The sequence below is a fragment of the Tenrec ecaudatus genome, chromosome 6, assembly GCF_050624435.1.
Source record: "Tenrec ecaudatus isolate mTenEca1 chromosome 6, mTenEca1.hap1, whole genome shotgun sequence".
NCBI classification, from domain to species: domain Eukaryota; kingdom Metazoa; phylum Chordata; class Mammalia; order Afrosoricida; family Tenrecidae; genus Tenrec; species Tenrec ecaudatus.
Genome location: NC_134535.1, coordinates 2,227,398 through 2,241,792, shown reverse-complemented (window position 1 = coordinate 2,241,792; position 14,395 = coordinate 2,227,398). Strand labels below are relative to the sequence as shown.

General features: G+C 57.7%; 1 protein-coding gene across 1 annotated transcript in view; it reads left to right on the top strand.

The window, feature by feature from the left end:
• TAFA5 (TAFA chemokine like family member 5) overlaps positions 1–14,395 on the top strand; it is a 184,728-nt gene that overhangs the window by 88,951 nt on the left and 81,382 nt on the right. Inside the window, exon 2 of the mRNA XM_075552601.1 lies at positions 11,339–11,488. Coding sequence (XP_075408716.1) covers positions 11,339–11,488 — 150 coding nt within the window. The remainder of the gene's footprint in view (positions 1–11,338; positions 11,489–14,395) is intronic.

The following is a 14,395-nucleotide window of genomic DNA, read 5'->3' as shown; positions in this document are numbered from 1 at the left end:
GACTCCCTGTCCTGGAAAGGGGAGGGCTCTGTCCCTGTCCCGTGGAGGAGGCAGGCGCAGGTGAGGAGGATTGTGAGTGGGGCCCAGGCCCTGAGTCTCAGGTGTGCCCAAGTCAAGTCTACTGTCCTCAGGCTGTGCTTGGCTCCAGGCAGAGGTGTGGCTTTATGTAAGGGCCATTTAAGGGTCAGTTGTCCTGGGGTCAAACTTAGCTGTGTGACCTTACCCCACCACTCCATACCCTCATCCCTCAGTTTACCTCTCTGGGAGTTGGCATGCCCACCATGCTCTCTTCTCACAGGTCATGGTGCTGAAATCCAAACTGCCCACGATAGGTCCCTGAGGGTCCCCATTCTTCCAGATAACTCACTGGCACCACCTAGAGGAGGTTCCTGGTGCCATGGAGACAGGACACATAATCCATTAGCTAGTGCACCCAGGCAGGGAGACTGAGGCTCAGACACGGGCAAGGGCTCCCCAAGGCCTAGCAACTGGGTCAACAGCCCAGGAAATGCTGTCTTTGAGCCGTGGGTGAATCCTAGGTGCCACGTGTTAGACAGTCACCAGCGCCCAAGCGCTGGGTGTGTCTGTGCACCCTCCACACCCCCATGCAAAGGGACGTGTTGCCATTGGTGATCTGGGTGGTTTGCTGTGGGGGGGTTTGTTTAGATTCTTGGATGCCCAGATGCGCTGTGGGTCAGGAGCTGCTGTCCTGGTCAGGGCAGCTAGAAGATGGGCCTGGGAGGATCTGACTTGGCATCTCCACATGGTGCAGTGAGGCCGACAGTTATCACAGTATTGAAGATGATAGTGGTGGTGGTGATGGTGGTGATGATGGTGGTGGTGGTGATGATAGTGGTGGTGGTGGTGATGATGGTGGTGGTAGTGATGGTGGTGATGGTGGTGGTGGTGGTGGTGGTGGTGGTGGTGGTGCTGGTGATGATGGTGGTGGTGCTGGTGGTGGTGGTGATGATGGTGGTGGTGGTGATGATGGTGGTGGTGGTGGTCATGGTGGTGGTGGTGGTCATGGTGGTCATGATGGTGGTGGTGGTCATGGTGGTAGTGGTCATGATGGTGGTGGTGGTCATGATGGTGGTCATGATGGTGGTAATGGTAATGCAGTGTTAGTGGAGATGATTATGGTGAAGGTGGTGGTAGTCATGATGGTGGTGGTGGTGGTCATGATGGTGGTAATGGTAATGCAGTGTTAGTGGAGATGATTATGGTGAAGGTGGTGGTAGTCATGATGGTGGTGGTGGTGGTCATGATGGTGGTAATGGTAATGCAGTGTTAGTGGAGATGATTATGGTGAAGGTGGTGGTGGTCATGATGGTGGTAATGGCAATGCAGTGTTAGTGAAGATGATTATGCTGGTGATGATGGTGGTGGTGGTGGTGGTGGTGGCGGCAGTGATAAGATGATAATGATGATGATCTAAATGGTATTATTTAGATACAGCTTCATGTCTCATCAGTGTTTGCTGCCGATGGGATTCTGGCTCCCAGCGAGCCTCTAGGGCAGGGAGACTGCCCCTATGGGTTTCCCGGGCTGTTCTGTCTTTGTGGAAGCAGACGGCCTCATCGTTCCCCTGTGGACCAGCTGGTGTGTTTGAACTGCTGCCCTTTCTGATGGCACCCACACACTGAACCAGGATCCCACCTGCTGGCTCCCCTCACCCCAACTTTAGCTCCCACCATCCTGCTGTGGTGTGGACAGGCACAGCCATATCTCACCTGTAAGCCCTGAGGTGAGATCCTGAGCATTTAGAGACTTGTGGAAGCTCCAGAGCTGGTCACTGGCAGACCCCACATTTGATAGCACCCTCGGGCCCTGCCCACCTCACTTTGACACGGGGACGAGTGAAAGCTGCCTTGTCACAGAGAGATGGCTGAGCTATGGCACCTAGCAAGGGACTAGCACCTGGTGCAGCTGTCCCCGGGCCCCACAGTCCCCTCACACAGCAACCCCAGCTCACACAGTGCTGAGCTGGCCATGCCACAAGGTCACTGGGGTCCCAGAGTCTTCTGTGTGGGAGACACTCACAGGATCACAGAGAGGTCCCCCACCCTGGGTGGACACGTGCCCTTCCTACAGGGTTTGCGAGTGCTGAGTCAGCACAAGAGATGCTCTCTGAGGACACGGCCTTCTGGGTCCTCCCTCAGGCTGCAGGAGGCAGTGGTCAACCCCCCCCCCCACCAAGGAAGGCTCCCTGCAGGGCCAGGACCTTGCCCACAGCCTTGACTGTGTACACACCTGTCCCTCAGAGCCCCGCCCAGAAGTCATCCTGGGACAGCTCCACGGTGCCATCAGGACCAGCCCTAAGAGCAGTAGTAGCAGCTGGGTCCTCTGCATGAGGTCACACCCACAGTCCCAGGGGCATGCTGGGAGAAGGACAGAGTTAGTTTCCTCTGTGACCGTCCCTGTTGTCACATGTGGGCAGGGCAGGCCACTGTCAGGACATTTCCAGATAAAGGGACCTGAAAACCAGGCCCGACTCCCTGCAGTCAGGTCCCTGCTCACTCACCGTGACCTGACAGGACAGGGTGGAATGGCCTCTGTGGGTTTCTGAGACTGTAACTCTCGGCAGCAGTAGACAGTCTCGTCTTTCTCCCCGAGAGGGGCAGGGGCTCCCAACAGTGGACCTTGTGGAGAGCAGCCTGGTACGTAACTCCCGAGCCACCAGGGTTAGCTAATTTAAAAAAGGTCTGCTTGGTCTCTGTGTCCTCCTGTGACTGTCCCTGGGTGTCCGGGCTGTGAGGGGACATTCTCCTTTGGGGGAAACCTTCCCTCCAGGGCTTTTTGATGGGGCTGGGGGTGGGAAATGTGGTGCTGACCCGGATGCTCTCAGTGGCCAATGGGGAGGTAGGAAGTTTGAGTCCAGGTAGGGGTGCCTTGTCATAAAACCCTGGTAATCTGTGTCCACACTGCCTGCCCCTCCTTGTCAGCCTCCGGGTCTTGTCAGCCTCATGGTCTGTGTCTGGGGTGACCATCAAGACCCTTCCTCCATCCCTGACCATGAGGCATGCAGAAGCTCCAATGGCGCTGTGTCCGCGGGTGATGGGACGGCACACAGGTCCACAGAAGGGGGGTCAGCACCCTCAGAGGCTCCCTTGAGTCCAGGTGGTCAGTTTGAGCATGGCCCTGTGTCCAGCGAGGAGGCACTTTACCAGGCAGCAAGCCCATGGTGACAAGCAGGGAGTGGGCGTCCAGGGTCCCAGAGCACATTTCCATGAAGCCAGGGTATCTCTGCTTGTTCCAGGAGAGACTGAAGACCAGGCCCCCGTCGTCCCCTGCCCTGATGGTCATATAGGCTGGGTTAGTCTCAGTGACTAGGCCAGACAGGGAGTGCCCAGGCCAGCCTCTTGGGAGGTGGTCATTCCAGGGTGCCCTTCCCTTCTCAGGAGCAGGGGGTGGACACCACCCTTCTCCTGGGCTCCCCGGGAAGCAAGAATGGCAAGACATTGTCTCCCATATTTTGGGCCCATTGTCAGGAGAGACCAGTGCCTGGAGAGGACATCATGCTGGAACAGTAGAGGGGCCGCCAAAAGAGCAAGGTCCTCCCCAGGATGGAGTGACCCAGTGTTTGAAACACTGGGCTTCAGCAGAGGGATGCTGGGGAGGCTGCCACAGGACCCAGGACCCGGTGATGTTTCCCTCAGTTGTATGGGGGTTGGTCGCTATGGGTCAGAACCAACTCGATGGTACCTCTCAGCAGCAACAGCCTCGGGGCCCGAAGCTGCTGTCAGGCACCTACCCTGGGGAGCTGTGCAGACTCCCTGTGCCTGAGGCCATCCACGGTGTGGGGGATTGGCAGGTGAAATTCCATGGAGGGTCCTGGGGTGGAGACCTGACCTTGGGTCACCAAGCTGGACCTCAATATCATCCCAAGCTGTCTGGCAGCCCAGGGAGCAGGGGGGTGGGTGAAGATGAGGGTGTGGGTGGATGTCAGAGGAAACCAGCCTCTAACCACCAAGGGGTTCGTAGGCACAGTTGTATAGCCATAATATATAAAGATCATAGTAAAGTCATAGAAGATAGGAGAGAGAATAAAATAAAGGAGTTAGACACATTTTATGGTAGCATGCTCATGTCAGCCACTCTTGGTGGTCCACATGGAGGTGGGAGGAGAGAGAAGGGAGGAGAGAGGATCTTTACTATCTTGGGATAGTTATAGGTCACCTTTAGACATGCATATTCAGTAGTTACATACATCACAAGGTGGGTGGTAACCACAGTAAAGTCCCTGCGCTCACAGGTGAGGAAACCTAATACCTGCATTGAGGGAAGGTGTGTGGGGGGATGGGTGCCAAGGTCAGGGGGAGGGGGAGATAACCAAAGAATGTCTGCTTCCATAGGGAGATATAATCAACCACGTGCTCACATTAAGGCAGCATAGCTGTTAGGGAAGAATCTGTGGGCATGATATTTAAAGCAGGATAATGTACTTGGACTTTTATCTCTAACTTACTTAAGTGGTGCCTTTCCTACTGTGGAATAGTAGCTTTCCAGATTCCCTCTGTTATAGGTCCTAGTCATATTTCCCTGTTCGTTTCCCACAGGTGGACATGATGATGATGGTGATGTTGGAGATGATAATGGTGGAGATGATGGTGGTGGTGGAGATGACGATGGTGGTAGAGATGATAGTGGTCGTGATGATGGTGGTGGTGGAGATGATGGTGCTGGTGGAGATGATGGTGGAGATGATGGTGGTGGTGGAGATGGTGGTGGTGGAGATGATGGTGGTGGTGGAGATGATGGTGGTGGTGGAGATGATGGTGATGGTGGAGATGGTGGTGGTTGTGGTGGTGATGATGATGATGGTGGTGGAGATGATGGTGGTGGTGGAGATGATGGTAGTGGTGCAGATGACGATGGTGATAGTGAGTGTGGCTATGGTGATGACAGTGTTCATGGAGAGGACAATGGCGGTGATAATAATGTTGGTGTTGGTGATGCCAGTAGTGATGATGGTGATATAGTAATGTAGGGAGAATGGTGATGGTGACAGGTATTACAGCAAGAGTGGAGACAATGACAAGAATAGTGACAATGAAGATGGGGGTAGAAATTAAGGAGCTTGTTATAATGGAGATGGTGGCGATGGTAGAGATGATGGTATGGGCGGAGATGGTACTGTAGGTGGAGTTGGGAGCAGATCCCTTTGGAGATAGCTGAAGGGTGAGGGACATGCAGTCCAGTAGGCATGGAGAAGGACTCCTCCCATGGGACCCCCAGCAGCAATGGGTCCCCAGTGAGTCTGGACAATTGTGTCTGGGACATGAGGAGAACCCATGGGGCTGTCTGTGGCCATCCACCTGTGGGTCCCTGCTACCACAGCCTTAGGGAGTAAACGCACCCTGTGGTACCTGGAAACGAGGTCTCCTGTCACAGAGACCCCATACATGTTGACGTGGCTGTGACAGGCCATGGAAACATGGCCCAAGTACTTCAAGGAGCATGTTAGAATAGGACCCCTGGTGTCATGGTGGGTTACGCACTGGTCTGCTAACTACAAGGTCTGCGGTTCAAACCCATCAGCCACTCTGTGGGCAATAGTTGAGGCTGTATGGTGGACGGCCTCAAAATCCCTGTGGGGCAGTTCCATTCTGTCTGAGTGGGAATCAGCTGGTCGGCAGTCGGTGGGGAGAAGAAGCACACCAGCGATCTGCGGATCGTTGTCACTAGAAGTGAAGACTGCGGTGAGGGCGGCGAGGAAGGTGCAGTTGTGGTGGAGGAGGCGCAGCCTGTGTCTGAGAAAACGCTTCATTTGCCAGAGAGAGCGAGGGAGAGGAGAGAGAAAGAGCTACCGGTAGGAATGTGGATGTCGGGGACCCTTATTATGGGGAGACGTGGCCAACTTGTGTCCTGCTGCTCTGTAGAAAGCAGTTAATTACTGAGAGATCCGATGATCTCACTGAGCTTTCCCAAGTGACTGGACCTTCAAGGCCTGGCCTGCACACTCCTGGCTGTGGTCATCAAGTGGAAAGAGGTGACCTGAAGAAAGACCTGCTGAACACACATGCACAAGCACACACAAAGCCAGGATGTTATGCTTGGCGGTCCTCAGCCTGTTCAGAGTACAAACATGGACGATCAGATTACCTGTGGGGAGGGGCGTGGTTTACCTTGGAGGGGTCCAGTGTCAGGCTGCTTGGTCACACGGAGGACTCTGCAGAAATGTGTGGGTCCCCTGGCCACCATCAGGAAAGGGACAAGTAAAGATGGGCGCATGCAGGAAAGGCCCGAGGGGAGCTCTTGGTCAAACAGAGTGCATCCCCGTGGCATGCATGGGAGCCCCAGGAAACTCTTGAGGGTGTCGCAGCAGCAGAAAGGCAGCCGGCACCCTCTGAAAAGGAGCCCAGGGTGGCGGTGAAGGGAGGCCATCGCTCTCCCAGAAGCCTCGTGCAGGCACAGAATTGGCAGATGTGAGGACTTAGCTGGAACACGTACCTCTCTCCAAGACAAAAGAAGGCTCGTGGCCAGGTCTCTGAGCCTCCTGAAACCCTCCCTGCTGCGGTGAGGGCCACCACTCAGTGACCGTCCCTGCTGCAGTGAGGCTCACCACTCAGTGACCGTCCCTGCTGCGGTGAAGCCCACCACTCAGTGACCATCCCTGTTGCAGTGAGGGCCACCACTCAGTGACCGTCCCTGCTGCAGTGAGGGCCACCATTCAGTGTCACCATCCCTGCTGCGGTGAGGGCCACCACTCAGAGACCCCAGGCAGCAGACGGAAGCAGCACCCGGTCCTGCACCGACCTCACAGTGTTCTGATGCTTGAACCCATTGTTGGGGCCACTGCTCTGTCTGCTCGTCTCCTTGAGGGCCTTCATCTTGGCTGCCCCTCTACTTCATCTGACAACTTCTCCCAAGGACACGAGACAAAGTTCTACTGGGACTCAGACTGGCCTGGAGCTGCTGACTCCTTTCTGTCTTCCACATTCCCCGTCCTGGATGGCAGCACCTGTGACGCGCTGCCCCCTAAAGCTGTCTTCGGACCTTTCGAGTTGGAGCCTATAGACAAAGACCTGCATAGAATGTTGTGCTTGGGGCAGAGTCTTGGCCGGCTCTGGGAACTACTGTCTTCTTTCTACAAGACTCTGGGGAAGGTTTCGTTTAAGGTGTTAAGGCCATCTCAGACCACAGGGTTCAGGACTCACCCAGCCCCCATAGCTCCACAAAGCCTGGGTTTCATGATAAATTACAATTCTTTTCCATATGTTCCCTTTAAGGAGCCCTGGTGGTGTGGTGGTGACACCTTTGGCTGTTCACTGCACGGTCACCAGTTCAAAACCCAAAGCCCCTCGGGTAGAAAGACGGGGTTCCCTACTCCTATCAAAAGCTACCATCTGGGCATCTCACAAGGAGAGTGCCCACCTGTCCTGGAGCGTCTCCAAGTCAGCATCGCTCCAGAGCAGGGAGTCTGTGACGTTGCTTTTTGTTTGGGATTTCCCCTTGGTGACTGGGCTCCTCCTGCCGCTCAGTGGATCAGCACTCTGTCCTGGATGCAGGGCACCATCAGGCCTTCTGGTCCCGGGGCCACGGGGACAGTTCTCCTCGAGGCAGTTAGCTGTGCCAGCTTCCTTTCTCTCTCACCCTTTCTTCCTAACTTTTAATTTACCTACGTTGAGGCTGACTCTTGGTCTTGTGAAGTTCCGGATACTGACACTAAACCTGTGGCCATCTTTCTGCCTCTAGCCCTGTGTGTGGAGAGTAGGATGGGTCCATTGGGTTATCTTGGCTGTCATCTTTCATGGCGTCAGGACTCTTTGGGGCCATGTTGTTCGATCCCATCAAGTCTCAGTTCTGACTCAGTGGAACCGCGTAGACCAGGAGGAATCACTGCCTGGTCCTGTACCATGCTCACCCTTGGTCTGGTGCTTGAGCCTGTTGTTGGGGCTTCTAGGTCGACAGGGTTAGAGGCATGCCAGCGCCGTGGCCCCACCTCCATACCACCCCAGACAACCGTGTCGGATCGAGTCACAAATGACAGTGTCACTAAGAGTGACCCAGGCTCCGCCGGCTCCTGCCCGACCCTGCCTCTGGAGCCCCAGCAAGAGGGGTTGATGGCTCTGTCTGCACCCCAGAGCTTTCTCCAGGCTGTGAGATGGATGGACTCAGACCCGTGGGGCTTTTCAGAGGAGCTGCTCTCAACTGGGAGCATCCCCTGAAGGTTCCCCACCCCATCATCGCAGCCCTTGGTGACTCCTTTGTCTTTATCGCCGCCTCTTCCATCGGTCGCCGTGAGTCGGCACGACCTCAACGGCTTCTAATGAGCAATATTCCATAAGTTCAGCACAGTTTAAGTCCATCCCCCAGGTGCCTTGGATACTCCCGGCTCAGTCGGCTATGGACAAAGCGTTTGGTGCTGCCAGTGGTTTGGGGTTCTGGTGCTGCCCTCGGTGTGCATAGCTACCTCCCTGTTGCTCTCATCACAGCCTCCGCTGACAGAAGGTCACTCGCCCTTCCAGTTTGTAGTCATCACAGGGCAGCCGTTTCTAACGTTCGTCCAAGCCTGCTTTCCCTGCCTCTTGGTGTCATTCTAGAGCCTGCGTCTTGGGCCCGGGAGTGTGATGGGCTTGGAGTGTGGGTCCCTTTGCGGACGGGCCCAGAGCTGTGTGTTCGTGTGAATGTAGCTCGCCCCTAAACAGTTGGAGAAGACAACCCTTCCGCCGCGAAGTGCTCCTGCTCCTTGGCCGCCAAGGATCAGTGCACTGTGGACTGCATGCGTGCGTGCATGCCATAGAGACTTCCAAGAGACACGTGGAACTCCATCACTGAGCACAGGATCCGGCGAATCTCCCAGCTGACCCCTCTGCCCCCTGCCCACCACAGCTGGACAGCACGGGTCTCTGCATCCTGGCAGACTACCACCCATGTCTGTCCAGCGTGTCAGGCAGAAGTCAAGCCAGTTCCCCAGCCAGCCTGCCCTTTCTGACCACTCAGGTGTGGGCCCTGAAGGACTTCTCCCCAGGCCGCCACGGGGTCTGGCATGAGAGGAGTAACTGCTAACCTGGGACAGGCTGAGGTTCAGTGCCCCCAGACCCACCCATGGCAATGCCAGTGGACTCTGTCCCCAGCCCGCCCCCCACCCCACCTGCACACTGACTGTCCTTAAATCCTTCTGAGCCCTGCTCCCCGCCCTGTAGCACGCGCCCCTGTTCCTGCCTCCTTACACTGCCCAGCCCTGCTTGGACCTCTGCCTAGGTGACTACTTCTAGCCCCAGGACACTCCCTTATTGCTAACCTGCCTCCAGCCCAGTGGTCCAGTTCATGGCTCTTCTGCTGAGTAGGTTGGAGGGACAGTGAGGCAAACTGTGCTGGACATGCCCCTCCTGTGACCCAGTGGCCCCTCTGTGCCTCGTGGAGCCATGATGCCTGCTCTCGGATGTCCTTTCTGAGCTGGTGCCCAGTCCGATGTCCTCTTGAGCACTGGGATGGGGGCTTGGGGGAGGCCCAAGACCACTGAGTGTGGGAGGCTGAATGCACCCTCATGGGGCCCTCTGGGGCCCCCACATGCTCCCCTACCCAGCTGCCTGATTGCCATATGTTCTTCCGTAGCTGCAGGCCACGCGGAGGGGCCACCCTGTCCATTCACACCCCCACAGGAGTGCTTTCCCTAAGACAAATGGCCGCTGGAGAAACCACATGGCCCCGACCAGAGCTTCCAGGAATCCAGCCCTGCTGTGTCTTCGCCAAACTTGGCCTATAGCTGAGCGAGCTAAATATATTAGGAGACGGACGGGGGCGGGCGGCTATCAGGGACACGGGCCATGGAAGCAGAGCAGTGGACCCCCCTGAACTGCCCATGCTGTAGGGAGCTCCCTCCCAGGGACCCAGGGGGACCAAGCACCCAGATTGTGAGTACAGAGCTGTGGACCCCGCTTCTCTGCCTCACCTGTGGGGAGCCCTCTCCTGGGGACCCACAGGGGCTAGGCACCCACACCGTGGGCCCAGGTAAACCCTGCTCCTCTGCAGGGAGCCTCCTGCTCAGATTTGAAATGAAGTCTGAATAGGGAGGAAGGAAGGCCAGGATACAAGGCAGAGGCTTTGACCTCCAGTGGTACTTGGAATCTCCGGCCCCAAGAGCCCCCACCCCATCCCTGCACCCCCAGCCAGGAGTGGGGCAGGCAGATGGGCCTGGTGGTGTCTGGAAGAGCACTGGCAGTGCAGGGAGGGCAGCGCTGGGAGGCCGCACGGGGCTCTGGGTGCAGGCCTGGCTTCAGGAGGAGGCCTGGCTGGTGGGCTGGCTGTGCCCTGCAGCTGTGAGGGCCCCGAGGACTGGGCGCCGGTGCTGGCTGGGGAGAGGCGTCTTCACACAGTGGTCCTTGTGTGGCCGGAACAGATGCGGCGCTGCCCGCCATGTCTACTCTCATCCGGCCTGGACAGGCTGCCTTGCTCAGGAGGCGGGGCCAGCACAAGGGCTGGTGACAGTGTGTGTATGTGGCGTCCTGGAGAGCTGTCTGGGGTGGCTTGGGTTGGAGGCATCAGGAGCTAACACGCTGGACACACACACACACACACACACACCAGAGACCATCTCCGGTAGAGGGATGGAGAGGTGGCATCGGGAAAAGAGCCAAGAGGAGGTGGCCTGGTATGCAGGGTCTCCAGGCTGTCTCCCTGGTCCCTGATGGCCTCAGGGACCCCAGCTGCGAGGGGCTGCCCCCGACCTGCGGACCTCCATAAGAGGTATGTGGAGGGGGCTGGTCCCTTCCGGAGGAGCTAGGGATGTGGAGCTCACCGCTCTGTCCCTCAGTGTGCACCCCCTTCCCCTGAGGCTGTAGCCCCAGGGGAGGTTCCTCATCCGTGTGGCAGAACGCGTGGCACGGACGGGGTGGGCAGAGCGTCCATTTGCCCTCAGGCACCGGATGAGCCACCCGCTGTCCCCTGCCCCTCTTGTGGGCCTCCTCCCCTGGGCACGTGAGAGGTACTTGGAGAGGGTCCCAGGCAGGTACCACCTGGGGGCCCCCACCTCCAAAAGAAACATGTCACGTGGACTCTCCCCTGTGCACTGGCCATCCAGCACCAGCCCAGGACCCGCCTGTGGTGTGGCGCGACATCCTGGCACCTGTACACACCTGACAGCTTCCAAGGCACATGACCTGAGTCCTCCAAGCATCCCACTGTGGCCCCCATGAGACCACATTTAATTTCCTGTCAGGGGAGCAGATGAGGAGGAAAGGCTGAGGTGCTCAGCCAGGATTCTGGGAGGTGAGCAGAGCCACGCCCTCCAGAGAGGGCCGGCCCCTCTGTTGTATGACAGGCTGGTGCCTGGCTGCAGGGACAGGGTGACCTGGTGGCAGCTGGCCACTCAGCCTGCGTCTGCTCTGTCTTCCAGGTCAGCTGGCCGCCGGCACCTGTGAGATCGTGACCCTGGACCGTGATAGCAGCCAGCCGCGGAGAACGATTGCCCGGCAGACGGCGCGCTGCGCATGCAGAAAGGGACAGATCGCAGGCACCACGAGAGCCCGGCCAGCCTGCGTGGACGGTAAGGGCCTTGGGCCCTGAACAGGGCCACAGTGGGAGGGGGCAGACACACTCCTCTGGACAGAGCCCTGAGGGCAGGGCCAGCTGAGGGCATCTTCTAATGGTGTCGGTGAGCAGGACTGTGTGGCACGGTGTGTCTCCCTCTACCCTCTGCCCTGCCCGGTGCCTGAACCTTTGTGTCCTTACTGGGCTGTCCACAGTGACCCATTCTACCCTGTCTGGGTCACCTGCTAGACCAGGGTCCACCCCTCTGCCACCTCCTTAAGTCAAACAATAACTCTATGGCCACCTGACTCCCCCATTGAGGGGTGAGTAGGCCAGAGGTGGGGGCTGCCCTCCTGAACAGCGCCCTCAGGCTCTCAGGGAGGCAGCAGACCACAGTTGGGGTGCATGTTGCTACTGGACGTGATGGAGGCTTTGCCACGGTGCGGGGGCTGAGCGTGCACCGCGATGAGGCCACTTAAGGTGGACGGCGATGGGTAGGTGGTGTCCAGTCTGCTCCCGCACGGACACCCCAGGTCCCTGGCCATTCCGGCACCATCCTCACAATTGCTGAGACCTGAGCCCGTGGTTGCAGCCTCCCCCCGATCGGGCCATCTTTCCGAGTGCCTCCCTCTCTCCCGGCGACCCTCGACTTCACCAAGCTTGATGTCCTCACTCCCTCCAACAGGCCCGGGCACTTACCGTGGTGTGTTTGTGCGACACTCATAGACCTGCACGTGCACCGGGAGGGCTGCTCCCCCAAGGCCAGCAGTCCGATGACACCAGCCTTCCTCGTGGCTGCTCAGGAAAGGTGGCTGTGTCTAAGGCGGCCAGCAGTGTAATCAGAGGCCCAGCCAAGGCCTCCCAGCACAAGGGCAGACTAGCGACATGGGATGGGTGTGCTGGGCCCCACACCTGGGGCTGCAACGGACTCTGAGCTGGTCCTGCAGTATGGTTACTGAGTGTCTGAGGGGGCAGCTGTGCACCTTCATAGACATGCCGCCCACCCCCACACCCCTCACTCACTGCCCTCCAGGCCAAGCAGGCTCATGTCGGACCTGCCCCTGGGGTCTCCCAGACTGTACTATCTACAGGAATAGGAAGCTCTGTCTTTCTCCCCACTTCCACCAGGCGCCCCAACACATGCACCCCAATAAGCCTGCAGGTAGCAGGGGTCTGCAGCCCCTTCACTATGGACCCTGGGCCTCCAGTCAGCAGTGCCCTGTGTCTTGGTGACTTGATCCAAGAACAGGCCTCCCCTCCCCACACAGATGAGGAGCATGCATCCCCGGACAAGGGTCCACACCCCCACGAGCTCTCCCTGGCTAGCAGTGTGTCTCGGGAGGGAGGCAGGTGGAGCCCAGTCACCCACTGCATCATTGGGGCTGAATCCCAGCCCCCTCCTCTTTCTCTCCCAGTACCTCCACCACCACCCCGACCTCCACCCTCACGCCTGCCCAGGATGCCACAGGAGCCGAGGACGAATGCCTCGCTGTGTTCAGGGGGAGGGAGGGCCAAACCATTCAGTGAGCTGGTGTTTTTTCTGCACGGTGGGCATTTTCCTGGCAGCCACCTAATTTAATTTCTGCTCATCCACTCTTGCTGTTTGTACATAACGGGCCCCTCGTATATGAAGTGTCTGCTGCAGGAACAGTGTGTGTGTGCCCAGCTAGGGCTAGGTGGGCTTCAGAAGGAGTGGGTGAGGCTCTGTGGGGACTGGTTGTGACACCATGCCTGGGATCTGGAAGTGTGGTCACCAGAAAGTCGACTGCGTGTGTGTGCGCGCGCGCGTGTGTGTGCATGCGCGCGTGGGTGCGTGCGTGTGTGCGTGCGTGTGTGTGTACACTCATCTCTTCACTCACAGGCTCGCTCACTGGCTCCTTCCTTTGTTCCGGTGGGCACATGGATACTGGAGGGAGGGGGTGAGCAGGGAGGCTGTGTCTTATGATGCAAAGACAGACTGCTATGCATCTCCTGGGAGTCCTGCTAGCAGCGTGGGTTAGGCACGGGGCTATTAATTGCAAGGTCTGTAGTTCACAACCACCAACTGCTCTCCAGGAGAAAGACGAGGTTTCTAGTCTCACATGAGTTAGAGACTCTGAAGCCAACAAGGGCAGTTCAGCCGTGTCCTATAGAGTCGCTATGAGTTGGCACTGACTCAGTGATAGTGAGAGTTACGAGCTTCATCAAAGTGGCCATTGGGGGAGGGTTTTGATGGGTGAAGAGAAGCCTGTCAGGCAGGCCTCTGTTCATGGATGGACTTACAGGTGGCAGGGGCTGCGCAGGAGTCCCTGCACCCTTAGTCTTGTCCCAGTGCTCCCAGTATTTCCAGGAACCCTGCACAAGAGCCCCACAGTGCGCAGTGGGCTTGAGATTTTTGGTGAGCAGGAAAAGAGAATTGTGCATGGTCATCGTTCTCTGACACAAATGGTGGCAACAGCCAGCGATGTCCAAGGAGGCCAGCCTCGCTGACGTGGGGTCTCGGAGACTCCCTTTTCCCGGGGACCCTGCCCTCCATTGGAGCCCTACCTGCCCTGTATCTGGGAATTGTCTGTAAGTTAGCTCTCTCTGCAGCAGGTGTAGACTGTAACATCCTTATGTCAGGCAGTCTGTTGATCCTCTGATCAGTGGGGTGGGGTGGAGGGCAGTTACTGAGAGAGGGCGCCTTTTATCAGCCATTTTCATCAGCCAATGAGAACGAACACAGGAGATGCGGGTCCCTCAACCTGGAACCAGAGAGACTGGCCCACACGCCTTCCTGCCTAGCCTGTGGGGCCACATCCCAGCCCCCAGGAGCTCCCTGAAGATGGAGATGCCCTAGCAGGCGTGTCCTCACCTGGTCAAGGGACAGGACACATCAGCTCAGCTCTTCGGACTCAGAAAGATCAGCGATGTCTGAGGTGGTGTTAGGCGGGTGCGACCTATG